Genomic DNA, 12,916 nt, shown 5'->3' with positions numbered 1-12,916 from the left:
TATGTATTTGGTTATGAATATTTAAAAATGCTTTGTCCTCAAAGCATAGGTAGGGTTGGGTGTTGATAAAGAAAATGTTCAGACTCCCAAGATGAATCTTTCTTTGGTAATTTCTTCAATTTGATGAGGTATTCCTTAATCTTCTTGGACCATAATACCATCCCCCTGGTAGCGAGTATACCTTCTGGTTCTAGGACGATCCTTCCTTCTTCATCGGTCTCCGGTATCTCCGTTTGAGCTATCTGGTTTTGCCCTAGTATTTTGTTGAGATTTGATACATGGAAGGTATTATGGATTTGACACTTATGTGGCAACTTCAACCCATAAGCTACACTACTTATTTTTTTGATTATTTGATACGACCCATAATATTTAGGTGATAGTTTATTTTTTCCTTGTTGTTTTAATGACAATTGCTTATAAGGTTGGAGCCTAACAAAGACCCAATCTCCTTCTTCGAACTCTCTTTCAGTGCGATGTTGGTCGGCTTGTTGTTTCATTCTATTACGTGCCATGGTTAGATTTTCCTTTAATAAGTTAATGATTCTTTGGTTTTCTTCTAAGTGGTTTTGACTGCTGGAACCTTAGAATCGAGTAGTGCAAAGTCCTTCCATTTGGGTGGCTCATAACCATAGAGAGCTTGGAAAGGTGTCATTTTAGCTGACATATGGTAGGTGGTGTTATACCACCATTCTGCCAAGTGTAGCCACTGAGTCCATTTATTTTGTTTGTCAGTGACGAAGCAACAAAGATATGTTTCCAAGCATTTATTTACAACTTCAGTTTGACCATTTCTCTGGGGGTGATAAGTTAAACTCATGTTGAGGGATATTCCTGCCTGGTGGCAGAATTCTCTCCAAAAATTGCCTTTGAACCTTGCATCTCTATCACTTACTATGACTTTGGGAAACCCATGTAGTTTGTATACGTTTTTACAAAATATCTCTACAATTTGTTTAGTTGTGTCAGTTTTTTTGATAGTCATAAAATGGGCATATTTAGTGACCCCGTCGACTACTACAAATAACTTGTCCTTACCGTTAGATACAGGTAGTCCTTCTATGAAGTCCATCGAAATCTCTTCCCATTTCTGATTGGGAATGTGTAGCGGGTGTAACAAACCCGGGGTTGGGATATTTTCACTCTTATTCCTTTGACAAATATCACATTCTGCAACATATTTATGAATTTCCTTGCTCATGCCCTTCCAATAGAATGATTGTCGAATGTTGTAGTAAGTTTTGAATAACCCGACATGTTCGGCTGCAGGCAAATTGTGAGATTCTTTTAGAATTTTCATCTTAAATTTTGATGCTGGTGCTAGGTAAATTCTACATTTGTACCATATTATGCCATTCCTCCACTTGAAATTGGTATATTGATTGATATTTTTAATCATAGATTCACATTCGTCATCCTTGGTATATTCGACTCGTATTTCATCCAACCATTCTAGAACAACTAACATGGCGGCACATGTTGTGTTGTCTTCATCCTTACATGAGAGCACATTTGCTACAACATTCTCCTTCCCTTTTTTGTGCAATATTTCCAGGTCGAAAGCTGATAGCTTTTCCATCCACTTTTGTTGTTCGGTTGATAATGTCTTTTGTTGAAGTAAGAATTGAAGGTTGTTGTGGTCGGTTCAGATTGAGAATTTACTTCAGAGCAATTGTTGGCATCATTTCGTTAAAGCATGTATGATGGCGAGCATCTCCTTTTGGTATGTTGATTTCAATCCTTCTCGTTTAATAAGCTTCCTGCTCTCGAATGATATAGGGTGATTGTCCTGCATTAACACGACTCCAATTTCGAATCTTGAAGCATCACATTCGACTACGAACGGTTTGGAGAAATCAAGAGTCATTGGTACCAGTGTGGTTGACATTACTTTTTTTAAATTTTCGAAGCATTTGTTTGCTTGGTCTGTTAGGATATTTCGACACATAGGAAAGTTAAATATAACTTGGTCTAGTGTAGAGTTGGGTAAAATGTGTTTCTTTACTATGTACTTTTGTAACTTACGATCCGACGATCACGATATGTTCTAGACATGGAGTGATCCGACGATTGATTCTCTCCTCGATATTACTGACACTTGATCTGTGGCTTAACACCCGATTGGTCCATGATCTCTATTTAAAGAGCATGGAGGGCATTTGTAAGGTGATCGTTTATTAGAAAAACTTATGTAAATTTTCTTTCTTTTATTAATAAATTGCCTGAAGTGGCCGCGTTGGCTCAGGCCATGGACTGTTTCCCTCTTTGAGGGTTTTAACCATGTCAAGAATACTGGTGTATTGATCTGTGATCTGTTTGTGAGCGTTGTCCTTTGGTGTTCTATCTAAGGAACAAACCCTGTAAATTCCTACATGGTCATTTCACAGAAAGCATTTTTCTTTAACAAATTGGTCAGGGGCGCAATCAAATGTGCATAGTTCTTTTATAAATTGTTTGTAATACCCAGTTAGACCTAGAAATCCTCTTAGCTTGGATACGTTCTTGGGTTTGGGCCATTTTTTGATTGCCTTGATTTTGTTGGGATCCACTTTGACTCCTTCCCTGGATATAACATGTCCTAGGTATTCAACTTCTTTTTGCCCAAAGGTACATTTTGATAACTTGGCGTAGAACTAATTCTTCTCTAATACAGATAATACTTCTTCTAGATGCTTGAGGTGCTCTTTCCATGTCTTACTGTAAACAAGAATATCATCGAAGAAAACTAATACAAACTTCCACAAATATGGGTGAAAAAGTTCATTCATGGTTGCTTGGAAGGTGGCTGGTGCATTTGTTAATCCAAATGGCATAACTTTAAACTCATAATGCCCTTCGTGAGTTCTGAATGCTGTCTTTTTGACGTCTTCTAGTCTTATCCATATATGGTAGTATTCTGCATTGTGTAGTTCATCTAGCATTTCATCAATGAACGAAATCAGAAACTTATGTTTGATAGTGATTTTGTTTAACCCTCTGTAATCTATACATAATCGGAAGGACCCATCCTTCTTCCTGACCAATACTACGGGTGCAATGTATGGACTTCTACTTTTCGTAATGATTCCATGCTTCAACAAGTCTTGTATCAATCGTTCTATTTCTGTCTTGTGGTGATGGGGATAACGATATGGTTTAACGTTTACTGGTGTCGAGTCTGGTTTGACTTCAATGATGTGTTCAATTTGCCTTTCAGGGGGTAATTTCATTGGCAGATCTTGAAAAACCTTCTCGTATTTCTGGATCAAGGATGAAATTTCTGATGGCTGGTGAGTCCCTTCTATCGATAATAACTCCAATTGCTGACATTGTGCAACAAATGCTGGGGCTCCCTTGCGAATAAGTTTTTTCATCTATTGAGCATAGATGACTTGAGTGGGTGGAGCTTGGAACCCAAACAACTTATACTTCCTTCCATCCCATTTGAATTTAATGAACTGCTTTTGGTGATTAGTTGAATACATGCCTAGTGTTTGTAACCATTGTATCCCTAAAATGACATCTACTCCTCCTGGGGGACTATATAAAAACTGGAATCCATTTCGTATTTGCTTAGTTACAATTTAACTTTATGGCACTTGCCTACTCCATCTATTCGTTTCCCATCTGCTACCATAACTTTTAAATCTGCTATAGGGTAAGCAAAAATGTTTAGTCTTTTTGCAACATTGACATCTACAAAGTTGTGTGCACTCCATGAATCTATTAGAACGATAACATTTTGCTTCTTGATGTGACCTTTAAGCTTTAGTGTGTGCCACTGAGCTATCCCTGTGATGGCCGCGAAAGAAATTTGTGGCATATCCTCTTCTGATTCTAGATTAGGATTTGCATTTTCTTCATTATTCTCTTCGTCAGAGCTATCTTTTGAGGATTCTTCTTCTTGTTCTGCTTCATAGTTGTAAAGTTTGTGCATTGCGCATTTGTGTCTTGTGTAATACTTGTCTCCGCATTTCTAGCACTTGCCATCATTTTTTCTTTCACCACTAGATTGTTGTTTTCCTTCATTGCACATTGGTGGTGGAACGTACTTGCTAGTGTTCTTTGACGATGGTTTACCTGGCTTCCCCTTGGAGTAACTGTTTCATTTTTCATTATTGGCATGTGGTGCTTTATGGAGTTTATATTTCTGTTCAATAATTATCGCTGCGTGTCTGGCCTCTTCAATGGTTTGGGGTTTATATAATTTTAACTCTTCTCGAATGTAATCCTTAAGGCCACAATGATACATTTTTAATAGTTCTTTTTTTGAAAAACCCCTTTGTCTTGTTGCTAACACCTCCCATTCACGAGTATATTCACTCATTGATCCATTATGTCTAAGGTGAACAGATCTTTCATAAACATCATCTCCCTATACATCATGAAACCGTTTTAACAGTGTCTTTAAAATTTTTCCAGTTGAATGAGCGAGCTGCACACTTAGTAGACAACCACATGGACCAATCGTGTGCTTCTGCTTCTAGGTAGTTGGATGCGCTCATGACCCTTTCTTGCTCACTTAGTGGTGGATTTGCTCCAAAGACGATGTCCATTTTATTTACCCATACAATGGCGCCCTTATGGTCCTTACCATCATACTTAGGTAACCTGTTTTTAATTTTAAGGGGGTTTTTTCGAGGGACTTTGTATAATATCGACTTCCTTAGAAGTGTAGTTGCGGTATTCACGGCTTTTTGTGCATCAGTGACTCATGATGTAGATAATTTTCACCTTTCGTAGTATTGATTCTGTGTGGTTGAGGGTGGATTTGTCTTCCCAAAGTACTTACTTAGCACGTCTTTTAAATATGAAATATCTTCGACCATTTGATCTTGTCTTCTAACTCACTTCTGTACATTATCTAGACGCTTATTTAATTTATGGAGGTCCTCTTGATTTTTTTTAAATTCGTCATTGTTAGTGATACTCCCCATTTTGGAAATCTTTTTCTTTGTAGACCCAATTTTTAATTTTTAAATTAAATAATAGGTTTTATTTTATTTTTTAATTAAATAATAGTTTTTTAATTAATTAATTAATTATAAATTATATATATTATATAATTATAATTTATAGAAAATATCTATATTATATAACTTTTAACTATGGTTATAATTAACGTATATCCACCGTTTAACATATAAACGTATAGCCATCCAACGTATAAACGTTATGACATATCAAATTGATCCCGCCGTCCGCCATATAAACGTTGACCCCGCTACCCGTTATGTATATATGTACACCGGATATTGAATCAACCGGTTACCACTGTTTTCCGGTTGACCCTCAAGCAGGGAAATGGGAGATTGCAACGAAGCTATGATAGATGGGAGGCCTGTAGGCCTGACTCCCAACAGGGTGGCGTGTAGGTGTTGCTAGAAGATCGCCGCTCTGATACAACTGGTACAATGTTCTTGTATGCTTAATTATTCAGAAATTCGATATGCTGTACTACAACATGATATAAATGTATATAATATTTTTATTAATTGGTAAGATCAATTGGATGGTTTACATGGCTAAGGAGGTTCTCCTTATATAGGAGTTGATTGGCCTTGCCAATTAGAGAGACATGTCTTTTGGACTAATGTCTCTTCAAAACTAATGCTTAATGTTAATTTATTTTATAAAATATTAATTTGTTAATATTTTAATATTTAATTAAATTTAATTCTATGTATTTGGTTATGAATATTTAATTCATAACAGAGACTAGTAGGGTTTGGAGGATTTAATCTATCTCCCCTACGGTTGATTGTGGATTTTTCTTGTTTTATGAGACAAGACTAAATGAGATGAGATGATATGAGACTTGATGCAATGATGATGAGACATTCAAGATGAAATTTATGATGTTGATTGAAATTCCTCCCTAGCTAAGAGGGAGTGTTAAAATATGGGCAGCTTCGGGATGAATTTCTTCAAATGGAGACCCAACTATCCCAAGGAAAGCCCATTGAGCCCCAAAGTGGATTTATATTGGTCAAAAGAGAAAATTCAAACTGTATAAAGAAATATTATTAATGGCACAAACTTATTTGAGCAGATAATTACGAAGGCATTTGTCAATTATGTTTAAATGATATTTGAATTTGAATTTTTATGTTTCCCTCCAAGATTTCAAGGTTGGCCTCATATCTCATGTCGGCTCCCATATGATATGAAAAGGCACGTCCCAAATCAAATATAGATAGTCATTGTATGTGGCTCATTTTGAAGAACAAATAACTCACTGCAATTTGAGGCTCTCTGGCTCGTGTTAAATTGCAAAGGCTCACATCTGTACTTTTGTGATTCACATTTTTTGTATTAAATTATAGAATGACTTGCATCTTTTCCAAAGGCTCGTAAATGCTGAGGTTCACATCCTACATTGGGTTGTATTCTGTAATGGTCTTGTATGGCATCACACCTGTGGTCTCATATGGAATTGCATTCTCTTATTGGTTCAATTGACTGAGGCTCTTATTGGTCCGTTGACTGAGGCTTGTATTGGTTGTCATGTGAGGCTTACATTCATTTGTTATGACTCGCACAATGTCATTGCATAAAATTAAATATAGTGTCATTGCACACAATAAAATACAGTGTCATCACACACAATTAAATACAGTGTCATCACTCTCATATTGTGGCATCACGCTTGGTGTGGCATCGCTCTATGGCATCACACTCATGTACGCCTTTGCATTGTGGCATCGCATCGCTATGTGGCATCACACTTTGTATGACATCGCATTCATTGACATTGATACTCTCTGTAATAGTGACATCGCTCTAAGTGACATTACACTTTGTGGTTCATATACTCTATACGGTGGTTAGCATTATATGGCTCGTTTTGTTTACACAATGGCTCACATGATAAGTTCAATGGTTCACATGTATTGGTATGGCTGGCATTTGTTTTATGGATCAGATACCTTATGTTATGGTACATATAATTTATGGCTTGCATCTATGTTATAGCTTGCACCTTGTAGCTCTTGTATGATGTATGGACAGTGAACTCTATATAGTGAGATCGTGATTCATATAACAGTAATAACGTGACTAATTTATATGACTGAGACACATGTGAAGCGACCTCATAATATACAGCAGTATGCTGCATGGTTATGACATGTTTTTCATGTTAACAATGATGATATCTTTGTATGGCAATTAACTTTGATATGACAATGATTTATATGACATGACTGCAATTTATATGATGGTGCCTTAAAGATATGGTAGTGATCCTTGATATAGAACAGTAACCCTAACTATAAGAGTGACCTTGCTCCATGTTAATAGTGACATTGCTATTATGATAAATGATGACAGTGACCATACTCTTATGATGACAATGATCATGCTCTAATGATACATAACAGTAACGATGACACTTGGCAATGATGATGTTCCTTGATAGTGAAGATTCCTGATATTGATGACACTTATTGCAGTGACATGAATGATGCTACTTGAGACAGTGATATGATAGCAGCTCTCTGAGACTTATTTGATTATCAAAGATCAGATCGTTCAGTTCACAAATGTAGTTGTGAACTAACTTGAGCTGGCTTTAGGAGGCCTGATGTGATTGATGTATCTCATTGTACTTTGTATCTCAGCTGAACAATTGATGAATATCTAATATAAGAAGAATTTGATTGGGTTTCCCCCCTTGTGGGGTTTGCCCTGGTCTCTGACCTAAATACTGATGTCTCTATTGTATATGATTTTCTTCTACTATTATTTATTGTTCCATTGCATGGTTGATGTTACTGTTTTCTCTACATAATTGCTAATGATGATATGATGTTATAAGGTAAATGTTATATGAAAATGTGGAAAAAGTTTTAAATTGCAATTATCTACAACAGACAACACTATAGCCCTAAAAATTAACATGCTTTACCAGAATTGACCATGCATTTCTCATTGGAGATTGTTAAAAATGCTGACTAAAATCTTTATTTTTCTTAAATTTAAATAAAATAATCACCAGCATAGGTATCCCAAAAAAATTATATGATGATTACTTCTGCTATAATAGAATGTTTCTCACAAAGTTTAATTCCTTAACTATAATCATCTCTTTCTTCTTGAAGCTCAAAAATGAATGCTTGTAATCTGATTTTAATTATCTTTCTAATGCAGCTAATACTAAGGCTTGGGCCATATATAGAGGAGCTTTCAAGAACAAAAGGAGCTATTACAGAGTTTGTAAACCCAAAGTAATGTTCCGGAGGCTTTTTATTGCTATTTTTTTTTCCTTAAATGAGCTTAAAATATATTCAATTTGTCAAGATAAAGGTGAATGGAGTCATCATTAAAGTTACTTAACACCACTTTCAAAGTAAGATGATTATTTAACACCACTTCCAAAGTAAGATGATCTTTGTTAGACGGGAAGTATACCAAATTTGTGTCTTGTGTCCATCTGAGAGGTCCATTAAAAACATAGTTTTAAAAACCGGCCACAAAAACCGGTAACTGGTCTAACCGGCCGGTTGGAGGCCTGGCCGGTCCGAACCGGCCTAAAAAACCCGGTTTAATACCTCTTGTGACCAAAATCTGGCCCTAACCGGTCAAAACCGGCCGGTTTAGGGCGGAACCGGCCGGTTTGTAGCAAACCGGCCGGTTCCATCCTAAACCGGCCGGTTTATGGACAGCCCGCCGATTAATGAAAAAGGTGCAGTGGTTTTGTGGTTTAGGGGTGGTTTAGGGGTGGTTTAGGGGTTTTGGGGTTGTGCATTACTACCTTGACTTGCCAAATATGATAGAATTTTCATTACCATTTCCATCCTTCGGTTATCCATGGGTGTCTTTCTTTCTTTAAGAGTGCAATTAATCCAGCTGAAACAAAAACATTTTCTAGAACATAGATATTACTACTTTGATTTGTTATTCATGGTGCAATTTCCAGCACCATTGAATGCTTTTGACCTCGACGTTTAAACTTTGTTACAAGGCTACAACTACAGATACTTGAAGTTTATTCAAAACATTTTGGATACAATACCACTTGATACAACATATATTAACATATTTATCTATCTATCCATCCCTCTACACAAACACACATATATCCATTTTAAAGGATGGTACTAATTTTAAATCAGAGTCCATGAAGAAATAGAGTTAGTTGTCAGAATCTAGCAGGCCTATATGCAAAAAAAAAACAATAAAACTGCAAATACAGATATGAACTGCAATAAAGAAAAATTTGATATCTGCGGAGCTCAAATTATAAGAAGATCCAAAAACTTAAGACTGTTAGAGGCACCGGAACACTCAAGTGGACTGCACCTGTAAATATGAATGTATGGAGACATCTCCATTGAAACTTTGTTGAATACATAGTTGAAGTGCAAAAAAAAGGTTACAAAAAAGCATCTGGAAGGCCCCTATGTACACAAAAGAGAGAGAAACCTCATATTTGAGGCCCAAGTTACTGTTGAGAAGTACCTAGGCCCTAATTACATGAAAATGACATTCATTATTGAATTTTGAAACATAATACCATAAAGGCCCACGGAAAAAACATTATTACAACATTATGAAGCTTAAATATACCTTAAATACATGAATTTGTTAGTGTGAACAAAAATGTTGTGCTTAGGTGCACAACATGCAACTCCCCAGGAAGCTTTGTCCCCAAAGCTAAAAACCGGAAAGGTGGGAGTCCAAGATTAATAATTTTGATGACAAGCAGAACTTGAAAGATGTAATTATGCCACAATACAAGTCCAAAATGCATAGTATAATAGCTCAAAAAATGCAAAAACATACCTCTCAATTTCAAAAAAAAAAAAAAAACATTACAATTCTGAAGTTCATCAGTTTACACCACCTTTTGGACTCCCAAATAATCTGTGATTCAAAGAATATGGAATTTGGTTAGGCATGTGTATTTGCAAATATAAACTAAAAAGGTAGAGTAGGGTGACCCCTATACTTATAATCAGGCTAAAAATACATAAGAAATGAGCCTCATTTCTTATGTATTTTGCTATTTTGTCGATGATATGTATTGCACTCAGTGCCATTTTGATATATTCACCTTTGCATGGTATATAAATGAGCAAACTTTGCATATTTTGTCTCTATTGGCTTGAAATCATGGTTTTACATCTTAAAAATAGTTTTGTTTCATTAAAAATTAATTATTTAATGTATTTTTTAAAAACCGGTTCGTTTAGACCAAACCAGTCCCGGTTAGACCGGTTCCGGTCGGTAAACCGGTTCATTAGGTGGACCGGTCCGGTCACCGGTTCCGGTTTTAAAAACACTGATTAAAAATACTTGCATGTTCTGAAGACATCCATTCCCAAAGACCTCAATTGACTCCCTCCAAAACTTATGCTAGACTATTACTTCTTTCTGATAAACTGTGCAGTATTCCAGACTCCATTAGTGAGAGTTTGGCTTTGACAGCTATATTTTGATTGGTTTTCAATGCAAGCAAAAACTCGGGATTTTAATTGAATTCATGTAGCCCATATGCATAGACATTTTTTAATCTCTAGATTATCATTTTTGTAACAAGAGTTATCTTTGATGCATCTTTTTAGTCTCGTTACAGAAGATGGATTTGTGAGCAGTCCTTCCAAATGTAGCTTTTCACACCCAATTGTATTTTAGGATTGCTGGATTCTGTAATAACCTTGCAAAGCTCCATAGATTTAAGTTTATCTGAAGGTGAAAGGCAGTGAGAAAGGTTTTAAACATTGCAGGCTAGCCAAGTGTGTGGTTTTTGTCATTAGTGGACACTAATTTTTCATTTCATTTCATGCTAAAGTGCATTTTTGTGTTTTGACATTTTATCTTTTGGTTGATCACAATGACCATTCATTTCTTGCACAAGTTCTTTTTGCTTATTTAATAAGAAATGTCTAAACTTTAGAGCTAAGTTGCACAAAACTTGGAAATGGGTATGGGTATTGGAAACAAGAATGTCCTAAAACACAGTCCTAGTACTTGTGTGATGTAAACTTTAGAGTAAGAATATGTAGTGCTAGAGGAAGAGTGTAATATTAGATCACTGTGTCTTGTTGATGAACTTGTCTTGAAGTCTCTCTAGTTCTTTTAATGAAAGGGAGGAAGGTGCTAGGATAATCTCCTATAGGACTTATGTGATGCAAGTGGGAGATTAAGGGTGCACATATTGATGCTAATGGTAGCTTGTTGTTGAGCCTTTGGAATTACTAGGAGTAGCTTGGTGCAATGCCTTGTTAAGCTATTTTTGCTGGTTATGGTTAGTTGTTGATGGTGGGTGCCCTAGCCTAGGGTTTGGAAACATTTGGAGTGTCCTAACTTGTTATAAGCTTGACGGACATGTTGTACTAACTTGTGATAAGTTGATTGGTATGTAGTTGTAAGTTCCTTTGTTGTATTTGTAGATCTGATTTTCAGCTTATATTGTCATAGTGATTGATGTCATGTCCCCGATTTAAAATTTTGTCAAGGAAATTCTCAATTTTGCCGACTAATATAATATTAGATGAACAAACTTAGGAGAAATAAGTTGTGGAGGTATTAAATAAATTTTTGGAGAAAAGGCAAAGGTTGGGATTTAGGAAAAGAAGACAATTACAGTGAAGATAAGTTGTAGGGGTCACCAAAGGGGAAATTGAACCCCCTAGGAGAGAATCGAACCACATAAAGAGGGGAAAACAAGGGGGCCGAAATAGTGGAGCCCACAAGGAAGGTTGCGTAGTAACCTAGGAAACCGGATTCGTCCTAAACCCCCTGCGAATCCCGAATCCGACGAATCCGACACGATTCGGTCCGGATTCGTGTCCAAATCACAGGACACGTCGTGTCCGAGGGCGTGTCGCGATTTTAGGACACGTGTCCGGTTTCCAGGACTCACTAAGCTCAGCGCGGGTATGAAAAGGGCGTGTTTGCTCATTAATATTTTCATTTGGTAAGTGATTTGTGTTGTTGCAGCAAGGAGTAGACCATTTTGGCAGCTTCATAATCAAGTCTAGGCCCTAGTATTGATATGCTATTCATGGTAATGTTAAATTCTTAAAGTAAAAGTGACATTCTCCTTAATCTTCATTTTCATCCTTTTACTTAAATTTTTAATATTACCATGAAATGACTCAGGATGTTTGAGAGTGGTTCCGGCCTCATTGGATTTCATATGGAGAAAGTAGAATTTTAGATTTCATTCAAAATCTAGCAGACTTATCAGTTTTTCAGGATTTTAGGATTGGGGGATTGCAATGTTTCCATTGAATTTTGTCATGTATTAGGGTATGGAACTCGTATTTAATCAAGAGCACCAAACCAAGAGCTTCTGAATATGTCGCTCCCGCTCCCGTTTTTGCTCCCGCTCCCCGCTTTCGCTCCCGCTCGCAAGTAACACTGTTCCTGATGATATGGGTCTGGACACCATTGTTGAGTTGGCATTGGCCAACATGGATCTCAATGATCCAGTGCTAGAGCCTGTTAGATTTGATGACTTAGAGGGGTCAACCTCCATACCAGCAGATGCAAAGGCGACTATGGATACAGGGGAGGAGGAGGATGTAGAGGAGAGCAGTGGGGACCATGATGATGGGGACAGTGATGCTGATTGATGCCTTGAGGCTTGTATACCTGTAGTTGTTTTATATTTTCTATTTCTATTTGCCATTGGCATTGCACCAACACTACCTATGTAACACATTTTGATTTGATGACTTAATGAGAAAACTACAGTTGTCAGTGTGTTTATCTTACTATCTTGTAGTTGTAAGTTGTCTTTCAGTTATGAATTATGAATCATGATTTAAATTTTTAATAGATTTATCATTTATGTGACCAGTACCATTGACATTTATTTGAATTTTGTATGTACTATGCATGCTAATAGCTATAGATGAAGATCTATGTTTGAAATCAATAAATTTGTATCATTAGTTAAAATTTGTGTAAGAAATATGATAATATC

The 12,916-nt window shown here is 36.4% G+C and overlaps 1 protein-coding gene across 2 annotated transcripts in view; it reads left to right on the top strand.

The window, feature by feature from the left end:
- Nucleotides 1-12,916, top strand: part of USP (UDP-sugar pyrophosphorylase) — a 285,855-nt gene that overhangs the window by 249,743 nt on the left and 23,196 nt on the right. For both annotated transcript variants that reach the window (XM_089391942.1, XM_089391943.1), the window contains exon 13: nt 8,131-8,207. In XM_089391942.1, the coding sequence (XP_089248068.1) occupies nt 8,131-8,207 (77 nt within the window). The remainder of the gene's footprint in view (nt 1-8,130; nt 8,208-12,916) is intronic.

This window comes from Pinus tabuliformis, chromosome 1_1 (assembly GCF_031772625.1).
Source record: "Pinus tabuliformis cultivar Carrire ecotype Pingquan chromosome 1_1, CPIR1, whole genome shotgun sequence".
Classification (NCBI taxonomy): Eukaryota; Viridiplantae; Streptophyta; class Pinopsida; order Pinales; family Pinaceae; genus Pinus; species Pinus tabuliformis.
This window is presented reverse-complemented; position numbering and strand designations above follow the sequence as displayed.